We start from the raw sequence: 18,238 nt of genomic DNA, 5'->3' as shown, positions 1-18,238 counted from the left end.
AAGGAACTAAGGAACTAATGTGGTCACTAGTGAGGGAACTAAGGAGGGAACTGAGGAACTAAGGAACCAATGAGGGAACTAGTGAGGGATCTAGTGAGGGAACTAAGGAACTATGGAGAGAACTAAAAAGGGAACTAAAGTTGGAACTAAAAATGTGTGATTTATTTATTTCTCCGTATCTAAAGTGACTCGCAGAAGAAGCTTTTCCGCTTTAACTTCATCCAGTTCATAATTATTTATCATGATGAAAAGGTCAAACATCTGAAAACAGCTGTTTGACCTTCATAGAGCGACGAGGTCCAACAGAGAGGATCCTACAGGATGAACCTGTGACATGAAGTCATGAAGGAAACAGCTGTTGAACTGTGGACGTGTGCTATGACACTGAGCCTCACATTCAAATATGAGAGTTTTCTATCCAGAGTTTTGCTTATGATAGTTGTCAATAATCAAGATAATGAGCTTTCCTCACCATGCTGCCGCGCTGCAGAGCCTCTGGAGAGAAGAAGAGATCACTGGCTGACATGATGATCCAGAGCTGAAGACGCAGTGAGCATCCTGCAGGATGCTTCTCCTGCAGGAGGAAACAGACTCTGACCTCAGAGAGAGAGAGAGAGCTTCTATGAGTCTTTGTCAGGAACACAAGGACGCAGTGTGAGGCCGACGCACAACAAGATGTCTGTCTGCTGCTCGCCCGCTGAGGAGAGGAGAGAGAGGCTCATGTTGAGAGGCAACAGACGAGGTCTGTCTCACGGAGGAGGATGAAGAGAGGAGGATGAAGAGAGGAGGAGACAAAGAGACGGAAAGGACATGAACACAAGTTCCCAGATGTTCTCTTTGTGCTTGAGTTGGTGTCTTAATCTCAATACTTGAGACCAGTTTTCATGTCATAAGTATCATGAATAAATAATTCCAACATGAGGTCGACTCTCGTCTTATGGAAAACACTTCTAAACATGTCAATGTAAATATATTTATAGAGCTAATCACACATTTTAATACATATTTTACTTTATGGGCATTAAATGTAAATAAACTTCATCTTCAAATGTAAAATGAAATACTTATGAATAACTTGATGGTTATCTTTAAGTCAACTACAGTTAGATTCATGAATAAATGCATCATTAAATTAATAACCTGTAAAGTTGAGGTTATAAATATGAAGCATTGCTTGTTTATTTGTACTTGTCTCAGTATTTCATGCTTTAATAAATGAATAAAAAACATCATTTTTTCCTCATATTTTCTCCTCATTCTGTCACTTCCGCACAAAGCAGTGCTAACAGTAAAATAATAAGAATAAAAGAACTGGGTTATTTATGTCACTCTGCTTTCTTCTTCTTCTCATTTTGGATCAGAAGCAGTTTGACGTTTCTCTGGAAAGACCAGATCTAAAATTAATAACTCGTAACTTCAAACGACAGGAAAGATTAAAGGAGGCGAGAGAAACGAGAGAATAAATCACCTCGATATGACTTCATTATGTTTATGTCACTGGATTTATTCACTGATGAGGCTCAAAGGCCATCAGGAAAACACTTAATAACTTCAGGGTTAATAACTTTGTTTTTTATATTCAGATTTAATCAAATTACCGTAAAAGTCGCGTTATAAACCGCTAATAGTAGTAGTAACCGCTGTAGTCAGCTAGCGTTGCTGCTAGCTCCCTGCTAGCTCCCCAACAACCACCGGCGGGAGCTAGCAGCAGCGCTAGCTGTCAAAAGCAGGGAGCACTAGCTGCTGCTAGCACTTTGTAGAAACGTTCGTGGTCCCCAGAGGATGAATCCTGTGACTTTCTCTCTTGCGCCTTCACTTGCTCAGTGCATGAATAAAAGACAAATGACTTTCATTTGACAAACTTTTATTATTGTTCTAAAACAATGAACAACATCAAAGACAAGAAACTAAACGTGACGTGAAACCGTTCTGGAAAATGAGACAGATTGAAAAAAGAGGAATTTAACCAGAATAATTAAAGGATACAAAATGTAAATGATTAACATGTGTGCTAATTTAGATGTATGCAGCATGTTTACATTTAAATAATGTGTTTTTATTGTGACACAAGTTACTTTTAATCAAGTTAATTATTGTTGAAGTGAAGCTGCAGCAACTGAAACATAATAACTGAAATATATACCTGTAGAGAACACAATTAGTATTCATTATAGTTAAGTGCTAGGGGCAGTTCTTCATTTTTATGATCGCTTTGATCAGTGTACACGTTGTGATGTGAATATTTTAAACTATGAACTACTTTTTTAAATAATTTGCTCTAAAACATTTCTGTCGTGCTCATCTGAGTCCGCTGGAGAGTGAAAGTCTTTCAGCTACTCGCACTGTCCTTCCTGTGCCTGCAAACCATTAAAAACACAACATATTAATTATTTTTATGGTTTCTAACACCGACTTTTAAATGTAGAAGCCAAAAGAAACATTTACCGTAAAAGTCGGGTTACAAGCTGCTACTACCTTCGGTGGGTGTCCCCGCTGTAGCAAGCTAGCAGCGGCGCTAACTGGCTACAGTGGGGAGCTAGCAGCAGCACTAGCTTGCTACAGCGAGAAGCTAGCAGCCTTGCTAGCTTGCTACAGCGAGAAGCTAGCAGCCTTGCTAGCTTGCTACAGCGAGGAGCTAGCAGCCTTGCTAGCTTGCTACAGCAGGGAGCTAGCAGCCTTGCTAGCTTGCTACCCACTGAAGGTAGTAGCGACTTAACTTTTACGGTTTTCTATCTTCTTCCAATCACACAGGTGTTAATAACAGCTATATTTGAGCATATTTACTGCGTGTATATGAAATAAAAGACAGCCGGCACCTTCGTCCCTATCTCGCGGCTCTTCGCTCGCATCTTGTGGGCCAGACACTCGGCCACGTCGGCCCTCTCCTCGGCCTCCTCCAGCTCGTGCTGGGCCTTCCTGAACCGAGAGATTTGAACGTTCGACTGCTCCTCCTGCAAAAGTTTAACCCGTTCAGGTCCTTTACTTCAGTAAAAGTACTAATACTGCACTGTAATAATACTCCAAGGTCCCGTTACTTCAGTAAAAGTACATCACATCGATTAGCTAAATGCACTTAAAGTATTAAACGCGAAGTAAAAATATCCCAGTCAGTTGTTTACTGTTATATCTGGATTAATATTACTGCTAAATATGGATGGATGGAAAGATGGATGGAAGGATGGATGGATGGATGGATGGATAGATGGATAGATGAATGAATGGATGGATAGATGAATGAATGGATGGATGGATGGATAGATGAATGAATGGATGGATGCATGGATGGATGGATGGATGGATGGATGCATGGATGGATGGATGGATGGATGGATGCATGGATGGATGGATGGATGGATGGATGGATGGATGGATGGATGGATGGATGGATGGATGGATGGATGGATGGATGGATGGATGGATGGATGGATGGATGGATAGATGGATGGATGGATGGATGGATGGATGGATAGATGGATAGATGAATGGATGGATAGATGGATGGATGGATAGATGGATGGAAGGATGGATGGATGGAAGTATGGATGGATGGATGGATGGATGGATGGATGGATGGATGGATGGATGGAAGTATGGATGGATGGATGGATGGATGGGTGGATGGATAGATGGAAAGATGGATGGATGGAAGGATGAATGGATGGAAGGATGGATAGATGGATGGATAGATAGATGGAAGGATGGATGCACTCACCGTGACCTCAGCGAGCTGCTTGCAGGACTTCATCTTGTTCTGCAGCTTGTCGTTTAGATCCTGCAGCCGGAGGATCGTCTTCTTGTCTTCCTCCGACTGAAAGGAGAGCAGACAAGCTCATCGTGTTGTCTACGTTAGCATGGAGGGAGCGGTTGTGTCATCGTGTTGTCTACGTTAGCATGGAGGGAGCGGTTGTGTCATCGTGTTGTCTACGTTAGCATGGAGGGAGCGGTTGTGTCATCGTGTTGTCTACGTTAGCATGGAGGGAGCGGTTGTGTCATCGTGTTGTCTACGTTAGCATGGAGGGAGCGGTTGTGTCATCGTGTTGTCTCTTTACCTGGAAGCCCAGCTCCTTCAGTCTCCTCTCGTACTTGCGGAGTCCCTTCATGGCCTCCGCCGAGCGCCTCTGCTCCGCCTCCAGCTCGCCCTCCAGCTCACGGACCTGACGGACACGAGTCGGGGGTTCGATTCCGTGATTTAGAGCTTGTTATTGTTACAGCGAGCAGCGACGATTTATATAAGAAGTCATGTTGAACTGCTGCATAATTAATATACAGAAATACACATTAGTTTAGTCTTTAGTCCACAGGGGGCACTAGAACCAACACTACCTCTTTAGTCCACAGGGGGCACTATAACCAACACTACCTCTTTAGTCCACAGGAAGCACTAGAACCAACACTACCTCTTTAGTCCACAGGGGGCACTAGAACCAACACTACCTCTTTAGTCCACAGGGGGCACTAGAACCAACACTACCTCTTTAGTCCACAGGGGGCACTAGAACCAACACTACCTCTTTAGTCCACAGGGGGCGCTAGAACCAACACTACCTCTTTAGTCCACAGGGGGCACTAGAACCAACACTACCTCTTTAGTCCACAGGGGGCACTAGAACCAACACTACCTCTTTAGTCCACAGGGGGCACTAGAACCAACACTACCTCTTTAGTCCACAGGGGGCGCTAGAACCAACACTACCTCTTTAGTCCACAGGGGGCACTAGAACCAACACTACCTCTTTAGTCCACAGGGGGCACTAGAACCAACACTACCTCTTTAATCCACAATCATGCCTATTTTAGTGCCCATTAAAAATACCAAATCATTTCACATATTTATTATCTTCATGATGAAACTCGGAGCGTGAACACACCCGGGCCTCCATCTTCTGCAGCTGCTTCTTGCCGCCCTTCAGGGCCACGTTTTCGGCCTCGTCCAGCCGGTGCTGCAGGTCCTTCACGGCCACCTCCAGGTTCTTCCTCATCCTCTCCAGGTGAGCGCTGGTGTCCTGCTCCTTCCTCAGCTCCTCGGCCATCATGGCGGCCTGCGGGGTGTCGCAATAAAGACTTAGTGTTTGACGTCGTTAGCGGCGTGAGAACCCCGAGGAGACAGCCGTACCTCGCTGATGGCTTTCTTGGCCTTCTCCTCGGCGTTCCGGGCTTCTTGAACGGCTTCCTCGATCTCAGAGTGAAGACGAGCGACGTCGGCCTCCAGCTTCTTTCTGGTGTGCACGAGACTGATGTTCTGATGCAGACAAAGATGGAAACAGATGCTGAGTTTTGCTTCGGTGAGTTTGATCACGTGTAAAAGGATTCCTACACATGTAGATCAATGGAGTTTGATGACTTTTAAACAAAAAACAACAACTTTTAACCACAATTCTTGACTTTAACCAAATAACTTTTTTATGACTTTTAACCAAATTTCCATGGCTTTTAAATTTGGTGAAAAGTCATGGTCGAAATGTGTATGAACCTTGTGCATTAACCACATTTCCATGACTTTAAAACAAATATTTATGACTTTTAACCATATTTTCATGACTTTTCACCAAATTTCCAGGACTTTAAACCATATTTTTATGACTTTTTACCAGATTTTCATGACTTTTCACCAAATTTCCATGACTTCAAAACATATTACCATGACTTTTCCATTTTCAAGGACTTTCCAGGTGTGTGCCCATTTTAAAACTCCATGGCTGTTGCAGGTTTCCCGTAGCCGTGTAAGAACCGTCCACAAACCCACCTGCGAGTGCAGGAGGGCCGAGCGCTCGCTGGCGTCCATCAGCTCCTGCTCGGCCGCCTTGCGGCTGCGCTCCGTCTGCTCCGCGGCGGCTCGCTGCTCCTCCAGCTCGGCCTGCAGGAGCGACGCCCGGCGCTCCACCAGCACCGCCTGCTCCTTCAGGGCGTCCTGGCCGCGCAGCGACTCGTCCCGCTGGAGCCGAGCGTCCTGAACACAAAGTCACAAAGTTTAATGGTTGCAGCTTCACGAATCTGAAGATTTGCTGTTTGAACTTTTAATGACAACCATGGTGACGAAGTCGCTTTGGACTCTGGGTAAACGTGGACTAGAGCAAACGTCAGGAGGTAAAAATAATAATTATCTCCAAATATAGATTTTTTTTTTGGTGTGAAGAAAAATCTCCCTCAAACAAACTGCATTTATGAAAGTTTCTGGCCCAAAAAAAAAAGTAATTTTACAAGATTTTGCGTTGGAGCACATGACGTTATAATGCTTCCACACGGCGCCTGAACGCACCTCGAGTTGCCCCTGAACGCACCTTGAGTTGCCCCTGGACCCAGCATGAGTTGCCCCTGGACCCAGCATGAGTTGCCCCTGGACCCAGCATGAGTTGCCCCTGGACCTAGCATGAGTTGCCCCTGAACGCACCTTGAGTTGCCCCTGAACGCACCTTGAGTTGCCCCTGAACGCACCTTGAGTTGCCCCTGAACGCACCTCGAGTGGCCCCTGAACGCACCTTGAGTTGCCCCTGGACGCTCCTCAGCTGCTTGGTGGCCTCGGCCGCCTGCCGGGTGGCGTGCCCCAGCTGCAGCTCCATGTCGCTCAGGTCGGCCTCCATCTTCTTCCGGGCGCGCAGCGCGTCGTTCCTGCTGCGCGTCTCGCCGTCCAGCGAGGCCTGAACGCACTCGGCCGCCCGCCGGCCGCTCCTCCTGAGCTGGTCCAGCTGCTCGTCCTTCTCGGCCGCCCTCCGGTCCGCCTCGGCCTTCAGCTGGCTGAGCTCCACCTGCCCGCGTAGGATCCTGGACTCCTCCTGCTCCAGGGCGGCCTTTCAGACAGGAAGTAATAAAGTGGTAATTACGGCAACCACCGGGTTGTTTAAGGCAACAACTGGGTTGCTTAAGGCAACCACCGGGCGTGACAAACCTATTTTGAAAAACAAGTTTTTCCATGACTTTAAACCAAATTTCCATGACTTTTAACCATATTTTCATGACTTTAAACCATATTTTCATGACTTTAAACCATTTTTTCATGACTTTAAACCATTTTTTCATGACTTTAAACTCAATGACTTTTCCAGGCCTGGAAATCACCATTTTAAAAACCCAATGATTTTTCCAGGTTTTCCATAACCACTAACTGTGTGATGAGAAGAGATCTGTCCGACTTTGGAGAAAGAAAAATGTTCTCGCCCCTCTGCCACGACCAAAAGGCCGATCTGTTCCAGCCCCGCCTGTAATACCTCTGCGCCCCACTAGAGGGTCGCGCCCCACAGTCTGAGCCGGATTTGCCGGCGATGCGTTCGCTGTCGCGCATATACCTCGGATTCCTCCAGCGACGTCTGCATGTCGCATTTCTCCGTCTTCATGGTCTTCTTGAACTTCTCCAGCTCGTGAATCGTCTTCCCGCCTTCACCGAGTTGCTCCGTCAGGTCGGAGATCTCCACTGCGATTAAGAAAAAGACAAGAATTAGAAAAATACATCTTACTTTTTCAACTCAATCCTTTTATTCCGCTCACGTTGCAGGTTCTTGTTCTCCCTCCTCGTGGCGTCCAGGCGGCCGAGCGCCTCCTCGTAGCAGTTCTTCAGCTTGAAGAGCTCGGCGCTCTGAGACCGAGCCTCCTTCTGAGCGCCTTCCAGCTCGGCCTGAGTCTCCTCCAACTTCTGCCGACACTCGGCGAGAATCTGAAGACGGAGGAAATGTCAGGACGACGGGGGGATGGCAGGGTCCACACACACTCTGACCAATGGACTTCCACGACTTTTAACCACTTATACTTGACTTTTAACCAGGTTTCAAGACTTTAAACCATATTTCTCTGACTTTTAACCAAATATTTAGACTTTTAAGCAAATTTCCATGACTTTAAACAAAATATCCCTGACTTTAAACCAAATTTCCATGACTTTTCCATGACTTTAAACCACATTTTCATAAGCAAACATGTCGTGAAATCTGGGTGTATTTTAAAATTCCATGACTTTTCCAGGTTTTTCCATGACCTAGAGAACAGTGTGATGGGAAGTGATCCGTGCGGTCAGTAGGAGGAGCAGATACCCGGTCGAAGTTCCTCTGCTTCTTGTCCAGGCCGGCGGCGGCGCTGTTGGACCGTCCCACGTCCACCATCAGCTCCTCCATCTCGCTCTGCAGCCTCTGCTTGCTTTTCTCCAGCGAGGCGCACTTTGAGTTCATCGCCTCCACTTGTTCCTCGGCCTCCTGGAGCCGCTGAGCCAGCTTCCTCCTGTCGGGACGAACCACCAGCGTTAAAAACGTCTGTTAAAAGACTAAAAGTAAAAGCCTTTAGTCACCACTCCCAGCTAGCCAGTAGCTGCTGCTAGCTTCCCACTAGCTAGCTGCAGCGGGAAGCTAGCGCAAACAACAACCACCGAAGGTACTCGCGGCTTATAACCCGACTTTTACGGTACATATTATGTATAGTGAAACAATACATTTTGTTAGCCAGGGCTAGCTCCTCACAAGTTCCTAGCTAGCCAGTAGCTAGCTGGCTACACGTCAAGAAGAAGAAGAAGAAGAAGAAGAAGAAGAGCAGTCCTCACTTGGCCTCCTCCAGCTCCTCGGTGCGTTGGATGGCGTCCGTCTCGTAGCGGCTCCTCCACAGCGCCACCTCGCTGTTGGCTCTGGACAGGCAGCGCTGCAGCTCGGCCTTGGCCTCCTGCTCCTCCTCGTACTGCTCTCGCAGGAGATCGCAGTCGTGACGCGCCGACTGCAGAACGTGAGCCAGGGCGCTCTTGGCCTGTCGAGGGTGAAAGACAACCAATCAGGAGGCTCCGTGAGGAGAAAGAAAAGAAAGAGAGAAAAAGACAAGAAAAGCAGAAGAACATCAAGAATATCTTGGATTACCTTGGTTTCCTCCTCGACGAGGCGTTTCAGCTGGTCGACCTGCGTCGTGAATCCCAGCTTTCCTCTCGTCAGCTGGGAGACCAGACTCTCTCTCTCCTCCATTTGTCTGGAATATTCAGCTACAACGAGCCGGAAAAATGATAAAACCGTAAATTTCAGGTTACAAGCTGCTCCCCACTGTTGCAAGCTAGCGCTGTAGCAAGCTAGCGCTGTAGCAGGCTAGCGCTGTAGCAGCGCTGTTGCAAGCTAGCGATGTTGCAAGCTAGCGCTGCACTTTTACATAATATGAATTTCAACATGGTTACCGTTCTCAGTTTGAAAACGAGCCCTCTGATTGGTCAGATCAGAAATCTGTCGCATGTTCTCGTCACTCTTGGTTTTCAGCTCCATCAGCTGATCTTCAAGAGAGCGACACGTCCTCTCCAGGTTCGCCTGAAAGTTTGAAAAATCATGAGCGTTTCTCCTCTGGAGGCGACTCCTCTGGTTGTATAGAAGTCTATGCTTCATGTGTTAAAGCTGCATTCTCTCCCCTGACCACCAGAGGGCGACTCCTCTGGTTGTATAGAAGTCTATGCTTCATGTGTTAAAGCTGCATTCTCTCTCCTGACCACCAGGGGGCGACTCCTCTGGTTGTATAGAAGTCTTCTCACCTTGGTTTTTGCAGCCGTCCCCATGGCAGTGGACAGGTCTTCGATGTCCATCCTCATCTCGCTCTTCTCCTTCTCCAGCTTCTGCTTGATCTTCTGCAGGATGTCGATCTGCTCCGTCAGCTCCGCCACGCCGTCCGCCTGCTTCTTGCGCAGCGCGGCGGTCGTGGCCTCGTGCCGCAGCTCGGCCTCCTCCAGCTGGCGCCGCAGCTTCAGGGCCTCGGCGTCGCGCCTCTTGCTCAGCTCGGCCTGGACGGCGGTGGCGCCTCCGGCCTCGTCCAGCCGCTCGCTGATGTCCTCCAGCTCGCGGGTGAGGTCGGACCGCTGCTTCTCCATCTTCGCCCGGGCGGCTCGCTCGGCCTCGACTTCTTCCTCGGCCTCTTCGATACGAGCCTTAAAAGAACAAAACACGCGGACCGTGAGGTCGTTATCAGTCTGACCGGTTGAGCCCCGATTCTAGTCGTATGAACCCAAATGAGTTCTAATACTTGTGATATTTTATAGCATTTTTTTTCACTTGTATATCATATCCTGATCATAGGTATGAAATTCAGCATGATAGGAGCAAGATTTCCCAAAAATGCCTTTTTGAGCCTTGATCTGTTACGAAGGAGTTTCAGTCAAAAAAAACTGTCGCTCGGTTCAGAAATGTAAAAGTTAGAATCTTTATGTCTAAACCTGCTCGGATTGAGGCTCTCAGAACAAAAATGTACTCTCAAAACAAATAAACAAAAAAATTCTATAAAAAAAAGCTGCAAAAAAACAAAATTCTCCAAAAAAATTTGCTAAAAAAAAAAAAATTTGCTCTAAAAAAAAAAAAAAAATTGCTCGAAAAATAAATGTACTCTAAAAAAAAAATTTGCTCTCAAAAAATAAATTTACTCTAAAAATGAAAATTGCTTTAAAAAAAAAAATCTCAAAAAAAAAAAAAATCTCAAAAGAAAAGTTTGCTCTCAAGAGAGATTTTTTTTTTATTTTTTAGAGGAAATTTTTGTTAAATTTTTTTTGAGAGCAATTTCTTTTTTTGAGACCTTCCCACAATGCTTTACTCTATTTCAGCAATTTGCAGGGCTAGAAGGTTAAAGAGTTGCGTTTACATGGAGCTCCTTCATCTTCTTCTGAAGCTGGTTGTTGATCGTTTGCTCCTCTGAGATTTTGCTGAACAGCTGGTTGTTTTCAAATTCTTTCCTGCAGGTGGACAAGAAGACAGAAGCTGTCAGCTCAGATGTTTTCTCCTCTCACAAGCTGTGAGAAATCAGTGCATTCTGCAAAAAAATACTTCTTCATCTTCTCCTCAGATTGCTGCTTGTCGTTTTCCAGGTCCATCAGGGATTCTTGAGCGATTTTCAGATCCCCCTCCAGCTTCCTCTTGGCTCGTTCCAGGTCCATGCGGATCTTCTTTTCTTGCTCCAGCGAACCCTCGAGCTTGAAAAGAGAAATTAGGGAAACGTGATCAGGATGTCGGGTGACACAACTTGAGTGTGTGATGGTTTGCAGCAACTCACGCCGGCAACTTGCTGCTCCAGCTTGGCTTTAGCTTTGGTCAGAGTGTTGACTTTGTCTTCCTCGACCTGCAGGTCGTCCAGAGCCTTCGCATTGGCCTCCTGAAGGGCTTTCTTCTCTTTGGTCAGTTGGCCGATGGTTTCCTCCCGTGCAGCCAGCTCCTCCATCAGGTTTTTAACCTGGAAAACAACAGGTAGTTTGCAGGAAAACACATTCATTACGGAGGTGAAGTACCGCGAGAAAGCCCTCAGAGAGGCCAATATCTGATCAGGGAGAAAGGGACGACGGTTGATGGTAAGACACGTTGTTTTAGAGATGCCCAAACCGACCAGCGCTGACCTTGTTTTCCGTGGCGTGCTTCTCCTTCTCCACTTTCGCCAGAGTCGTCTCCAGGTCGTCGATGTCTCGTTTGAGCTCGGAGCACTCGTCCTCCAGCTTCCGCTTCCTGGCGGTCAGCTCGGCGCTCGTCTCCTCCTCGTCCTCCAGCCGCTCGGCCACCTCTTTGAGTTTGGCCTCCAGCTGGATTTTGCTCTTGATCAAGCCTTCGCACTTCTCCTCCACGTCGCCAAGATTTTCGGAGTCCTGAGAAAACAAGAAGAGAGAGAAACGCTGACGTCTCGACGGTTTCAATGGTCGTCCTTTTTGCGATGCCACTCACGGATTGCACTTGCAGGAGGAGGTTATTTTTCTCCTGCAGAAGAGAAACCATCTTCTCTTCCAGATCTTTCCTCTTGGACTCGGACTTCACCAGATCCTCCTCGCATTTGACGAAGTCCACCTTCATGGTCGCCATCTCCTTCTCGGACTCCGCGCTCTTGAGGAGAGGCTTTATTTTAAAGAACAGCTTCATCCACGGCCAGTGCTTCACGTCCATGAAGGAGCGCAGGTTGTACTGCAGGATCCAGACGCAGTCTCTGCAAAACACACATCAAGGTTGTTTAGTATCTCTTGGTTGAGTGTCCGATCGGCCGGAGGAGAGCGTTCTTGGTGCCGAACTTACTTCTGAGCCGTTAAGCTGGAGGTTTGTTTCCTCACGAGGTAACCGCGACACGCCGCTTGAGTCTGGGTCACGAGAGAAACCAGCTTTTCATCTCGCAGCTCCTCCAGAGTGCCGAGTAAGCCGGCTTTGAAGAACACCTGCAAGGGTACAGGTGTAGTGAAGTCCACACCGGGGTGTCTGAACCTGTGAGGCCTTTGGACACGTACGTACCTTTGTAGCCCCAAATCTGTACTGCGTGTGGTCCAGGTCGATGGAGCCCAGGAGCTTCTCAGAAGCTTTCCTTCCATCGATGAACTGTCCCTCTGGGAAGGCCCCGGTGTTCAGGATCTTGTACCTGTCCATTTGGATGAAGATAGATTATCACAAACTGGGATTTTTTTGTTGGTATGAATCATCTTTGGAATCGAGGGCGACCTCTGCTTGAAGTCGGCGTAAATAATCCTGCTGGGGAACCCCTTCCTGCAGATCCGGATGCCCTCCAGCACGCCGTTGCAGCGCAGCTGGTGGATGACCAGGTGATTGTCCATGATACCTACGGGGAAGTCGACACAAAGGGATTGGCAAAGAGCTTGTTGTCGTGTGAAGTTTCTCTCGTGAGTTCGTACCTGGTGTTTTAACCTCATTCGGGATCAGGCATCGCACAAAGTGAGGATGCGTGCTCCTCAAGTTGGTCATCAGCTTTCCGAGATTCTCCTGCAGGAGATCGATCGTCATCAGATCTTTTCCGGGACAAGAAAAGGTCTTACCTCAACAGATGGTTATCGCGTCTTTACCCTGAAGACTGCGGACACCGTCTGAAATGAGCCTCCCTTCTTCTTTGCTCCTTTCTTTGCGGTTTTGCCTCCGGCGTCTCCACCCGATTCTACAAAGCAGACAGAGGAAGTATTGGCCAAACGTTGGTGGGCGCCGCGGGCGTCTTCGGATAAATCGGCTTAAATTAATCCAAAGCTTTGCCAATGCTTCACCTGCTTCAGCGCCAGAGAATGAAGCATACAAGAAGGACAGCAGTTTCATGGATGACTTCTGGTAGAGCTGCACCACAGACTCATTCAGAGGGTCTTTGTTCTTCTCCAGCCAGCCGGAGATGTTGTAGTCCACGGCGCCGGCGTAGTGCACCAGAGTGAAGTGAGACTCGGGTTTCCCTTTGACGACCTTTGGCTTCTGGAAAGCGTTGTTCTTCCCGAGGTGCTGGTCGTAGAGTTTGTTTTTAAAAGAAGTGTCTGAGGCCTTGGGGAACATGCACTCCTCTTCGAGGATGGAGAAGATGCCCATCGGCTGTTGAAAGCATCACAGATGGACATTATACTCGGTGTCCAACCTGAGATGAACTGACGTGCAGCAGATCCACCTGACCTTCTCAATGAGCTCGATGCAGGCCGCCAGGTCCATGCCGAAGTCGATGAACTCCCAGTCGATGCCCTCCTTCTTGTACTCCTCTTGCTCCAGCACGAACATGTGGTGGTTGAAGAACTGCTGCAGCTTCTCGTTGGTGAAGTTGATGCAGATCTGCTCCATGCTGTTGTACTGAAGACCAGAATCAACTCATGACACCAGAAAGCAACACACACACACATCGTCACCATCGACCCACAAAGACGGAGGTCCGAGCTCACGTCAAATATCTCAAATCCAGCGATGTCCAACACCCCGATGAAGAACTGCCTCGGCTGCTTGGTGTCCAGCATCTCGTTGATCCGGATCACCATCCACAGGAACATCTTCTCGTAGACGGACTTGGCCAGAGCGCCAACGGCATTGGTGACCTGATGGGGAGACATTCAAACTGAGGGATGGAACAGAAAATGTAGATTTCTTTATGAAGATAAAGAAGTCTTTCATTCTAAGGAAACGACACATTCAGGGGCAGCAATGACAAGAAGGTTGTCGAATTCAATGCTTCCTTTCCCATCTCCTTCAGTATCAGAACACCATCTACCAAAGGAAAGGAGACAATGCCGTCCCATTAACATTCGGCCTAATACTGAACTGTTCATCATCGATTGTGTCGCTGTATACAAGTGATTTTCTACGTCACAAAGTTGCTTGAAAAGAAACATTAGTCTTCCACCTGCTGGTTCGTATTCGTCAGTAATTATCATGGATTGAGCCATGCCGAATGATGAAGGCGACACCGTAATTAATATAATTTAAGCCAACAAAAACCCAACAATTCTTATTTTAAAGTGATTAAACACCGAATAAAACATCCACATTAAGATTGTAATCCCCTTTCTGCCAACAGATCCCCTCTAAATGCTGCTGATTGATCATTTGAGAGTTATTTTTGCACTACTTTTGTAATTATTCATGGCCAGATCTCCCAATCCTAAAAGTATCTCAGGTCAGCATCACTTTGTGCATCATCCTCTCACATCAGCACACCCCATCATGCACCTCGGGGCCGTCTCGGTACCTGGGGGACGGTCTGGCCCTTGGTGACGAACTCGTTCCCCACTTTCACTCTGGGGTAGCAGAGCGCTTTCAACAAGTCCGCAGAGTTCAGCGCCATGAGGAACGCCACTTTGTCCGCCACTGAGAGAAACGAACGCGCGACATGTCCTGTTAAAACCGGCTGCGCGACAACAACGAGACTTAAAAGTGAAGAAGGGGGGCGTCACCCTCGGTGCCGTCGGGCTCCGCCTGCTCCTCCCGCTGCTTCTGCTTGAACTTCATGTTCCCATAATGCATCACGGCGCCGGTCAGCTTGTAGATGGACAGCTTCTCGTCGCCGGTGAAGCCCAGGATGTCGGTGGCCATCTGTCACGGGAAATTCAGAGTTAAGCGGAAGCCGATGAAATTGCTGAAAGTGCTCGAAGCGACGGACGAGGCGAGCGCTCACGTCTGTGGCCAGCAGCTCTTCTCTGTCGTCGATGCTGGCCACAGTGATCTGGCCCTGGCTGACCATGGGGAAGTCGTACGGGTTCGTGGATATGAGGAGCATATCTGAAAGGGAAACAACTTTAAAGTATTTAGCATTCGAAACATCAGCCGTGGTCGTGACGTCCTCGCCGTTACCGATGAGCTCTGCCTTGTGCCCGGTCATGATCTGATAGAAGATGTGGTAGCTCCTCTCCTGAGTCAACTGGAACGTCACCCTCGACTTCTCCAGCAGATCTGCATTGAATTACGCAGCAACAATGATGGTGAAGAATGCCGACGAGGAGCTTAATCAATGCGTGGAAAACAATGAAAAACGTACAGGTTTCGATATCAGCAGAAGCCAGTTTCCCTGAGGATCCAAAGTGAATCCTGATGAATTTACCCTGTGAAATAAATGACATCCACTGTGAATGTGCAGAAGAAAACATCAAACCAATGAGACACAGTCTCAGCTGTTTGATTTCCAGATCTCAGACTCACAAATCGAGAGGAGTTGTCGTTCCTCACAGTCTTGGCGTTCCCGAAGGCCTCCAGCAGAGGGTTGGCTGAAATGATTTGATCCTCCAGCGTCCCCTGCAGAGCAGACAGCTCATCACGACCACATTGTGGGTTTTGTTTAGGCGTACTATATGTATATATGTGTATATATACTATACATGTATATCTTGCTACCTGTATTTTGCCAGGTGCGTTGTCTTTCTTGTCGCCACCAGCCACTGCGATTGTCGCAAAGTACTGGATGACCCGCTTGGTGTTGACGGTCTTCCCTGCACCGGATTCTCCGCTGAGAACACAGAAGAAGAAGAAGAAGAAGAAGAAGAAGACCATGTTGACTGAATTATTACGTTAAAAAAATATTAACTGTAAGAATCGAGTTACAAGCTGCTATTACCTTCGGTAGGTGTCCCCGCTAGCTCCCCGCTGTAGCCAGCTGGCACTGCTGCTAGCTCTCTGCTAGCGCTGCTGCTAGCTTCCTAACGCCCGACGCGGGGACGCAGGAACGCGCACAGTAGCAGCTAGCAGGGGAGCTAGCAACAGCACGAGATTGCTACAGTTGGGAGCTAGCAGCTGCGCTAGCTTGCTACAGCGGAGAGCTAGCGGGGACACACACCGAAGGTAACGGCAGCTTGTAACCCGACTCTTAGAGAACATGGAGTCAGACTCACGTGATCAGGACAGACTGGTTCTCCCGATCTGTTGGTGATAAAAGACACGCTTCAGACATGTTTCCTCTCAGTTCAAAGTGCCTCAAACGACTGGAATTAGCAAAAGACGCCAACAATATTTACAGGAGAATTTAGATTAAAATGCATGCTTTTAAAATCCCCCACACGGCGTTCTTCAGCACTGAAACGTGACTCTCTCTCTCACCCGTTAGCATATTTTGATATGCGTTGTCAGAGACGGAGAAGATGTGCGGCGGGGCCTCCATCCTCTTCTTCCCTCTGTAGGCCGACACCACCTTCTGGTCGTAGACCGGCAGCCACTTGTACGGGTTCACGGTGACGCAGAAGAGCCCCGAGTACGTCTGCAGGTGAGAGTACGCATCAGCGTCAGGTGAGCGAGAGCAGAGGACCCAGCAGGGAGGCCAAGACTTCCTCGGTCACGTACATAGATCATCCACGCTGCGTAGCGATCTTTGAGGTTGAACAGCACCGAGGGCTCGTTGAGGTGCGTCATCATCACCATGTCCTCGATCTTGTCGTACTTTGGGGGATTCATGGCGTGGCAATCTTCCTCCTTGACTGTAACGGGCTGCAGGGGCGAGAAGAGAGGAAGACATTGATATGAGACGAGAGGAAACAGGATGTTCAGGGTCCATCGGCAGGGAACGAACAGGTAGAAATGTAAAAGCATTGGAATGAATCAAAAGTGGGAGTTTTTCAAACAAGAAAAGCATCAAACCAGCTGAGGCTTAATGTCACATGTTGTCTTTTAACCTTTTAGAAACTGTGTGAAAATTCTCCCACGGTCATTTTAAGTCCCAGCATGCTCCATTCAGACAATCTTTTGGCATAAAATACGTAATTTTTTCCATTTTTGAACCGAACGACACAGTTTTCTGACTGAAACTCCTTCCTAACAGGACAAGACTTTGTTTTATTGTGATTTCTGTTGCAGGTTCTGATTCTTTAGGTCCTAATCTTTCCATAAAGGTGTCTTATTGACGCTCCAGGAGGCTTTTTAGGGAATCTTGCTCATATCATGCTGGATGTTCATAGTTACCATCAAAATATCTTTAAAAGTCTTTTTTTTTGTTGCAGATATACATTTTTTAACAAGACTTTGCTGAACAAATACATACAATAAACACAAGTATTGGAATGTTTTCGGGGTTCCTACAACGATTCAAACACAGGAAAATGGAGGTCCAACATTGGTTCCACAGTTAAAATGGCCGCTACAAAGTTCAGTGGTGGTCGACATGTTAACGGTCACCTGAAGCTCCGCGTATGTGCGATGATATCGTCTGTTTCTAAGAGTCGGTCCAGGTTTCTCTTTCATACCTCCCAAGCTGCAGCTGCTTCTAGTTCTGTTTCTATTGTTTTGATTGACATCTATGCAGCGATCTCGTTGCACACGGACACATTCACCTCGTCCGCTTGCGTCTTCACGGTGACTCGGCCGCCGTCTTTGCTCTGGATGACGCCTTTGACGTACAGCTCCTTGGCGTCGGGCACGAAGCAGGCCGTCCGGGCATCGAACGGCCGGTTCTGAGCCTCGACGCGCTCCTTCTCGGGTTTGCGGAGAAAGACGGACGCCGGCCCGTACTGGGCCATCTCGGCGTCGGAGCTCATGTCGATATCTGAAGAAAAAAGCAAGAAGGTAAGCAATGAATCAAACGAATTTAAGAAAGGATTTCTCCTGGTAACTCGTGTCGTACTCACCGGGTTCACACACCCGAGTAGAATTAAATCAAAAGCCAACAACGATCCCAGCGATGGCCGGACTCTGAGTGACCAGCAGCAGGAGGTCCAGGCGGCTTTTATCCAGACGAACGTCCCGCTGGAGCAACCCGGGCGTTCCAAACTTGGCGATGTTCCTCCATTCAAATGTCAATTTAGTCGCATTAGCGGCTTCTGCTCTGCTCGGGATCTCGTGGTAACAGGAACATGTCAGGAAGGACAGGCGATGATCCTCCAGCACTATTTTTACATGTCTTCCATGCGGCCGTTAGCTCACTTAGCGTTTTGTTTAGCATTTGGTGCTCAGAGGGACGACAGCTCGTGTTCAGTGTTTAGTGAGCTGCTGCGTTTAGTGCGATAGCGTCGAAGTAGAGACAGAAACGAGCGCCCGTGTGCACTTATGGGTATAGAACATACGTAACGCGGCGTCTCCACGATGCATTGTGACCTTTATGTTCATCCTGGACTCCAGAACCACCT

At 47.9% G+C, this 18,238-nt stretch overlaps 1 protein-coding gene across 1 annotated transcript; it reads right to left on the bottom strand.

The window, feature by feature from the left end:
- Positions 1 to 1,974: 1,974 nt before the first annotated feature.
- On the bottom strand, positions 1,975 to 17,650 carry LOC137786202 (myosin heavy chain, fast skeletal muscle-like). Its single transcript, XM_068577909.1, has 39 exons — positions 17,447 to 17,650; positions 16,464 to 16,607; positions 16,224 to 16,380; positions 16,019 to 16,046; positions 15,525 to 15,636; positions 15,333 to 15,425; positions 15,172 to 15,235; positions 14,988 to 15,086; positions 14,812 to 14,915; positions 14,591 to 14,729; positions 14,386 to 14,504; positions 13,586 to 13,735; positions 13,326 to 13,496; positions 12,938 to 13,247; positions 12,746 to 12,834; positions 12,578 to 12,665; positions 12,387 to 12,504; positions 12,183 to 12,306; positions 11,973 to 12,109; positions 11,631 to 11,886; positions 11,312 to 11,554; positions 10,975 to 11,151; positions 10,749 to 10,894; positions 10,567 to 10,657; positions 9,473 to 9,862; positions 9,128 to 9,254; positions 8,823 to 8,941; positions 8,519 to 8,715; positions 8,019 to 8,202; positions 7,480 to 7,645; positions 7,281 to 7,405; positions 6,477 to 6,785; positions 5,744 to 5,947; positions 5,114 to 5,239; positions 4,869 to 5,039; positions 4,050 to 4,154; positions 3,713 to 3,808; positions 2,817 to 2,951; positions 1,975 to 2,357 (listed from the first exon to the last, which is right to left on the bottom strand). The coding sequence occupies exons 1-39, from the start codon at positions 17,648 to 17,650 to the stop codon at positions 2,334 to 2,336; spliced, it is 5,841 nt and encodes a 1,946-aa protein (XP_068434010.1). The 3' UTR covers positions 1,975 to 2,333.
- Positions 17,651 to 18,238: the final 588 nt, after the last annotated feature.

This window comes from Clinocottus analis, unplaced genomic scaffold (genome assembly GCF_023055335.1).
Source record: "Clinocottus analis isolate CAN_PGR_092001 unplaced genomic scaffold, fCliAna1.0.p SCAF_16, whole genome shotgun sequence".
Classification (NCBI taxonomy): Eukaryota; Metazoa; Chordata; class Actinopteri; order Perciformes; family Cottidae; genus Clinocottus; species Clinocottus analis.
This window is presented reverse-complemented; position numbering and strand designations above follow the sequence as displayed.

Bases quoted from the DNA above. Each gene is read 5' to 3' on its own strand.
- LOC137786202 (XM_068577909.1), bottom strand. From the start codon at position 17,650: ATGAGCTCCGACGCCGAGATGGCCCAGTACGGGCCGGCGTCCGTCTTT. The intron at 13,497-13,585 runs GTGAGCTCGGAC...TCTGGTCTTCAG, and splicing joins CTGGATTTGAGATATTTGAC to TACAACAGCATGGAGCAGAT. The intron at 7,646-8,018 runs GTATCTGCTCCT...CTCCGTCTTCAG, and splicing joins AGCAGAGGAACTTCGACCGG to ATTCTCGCCGAGTGTCGGCA.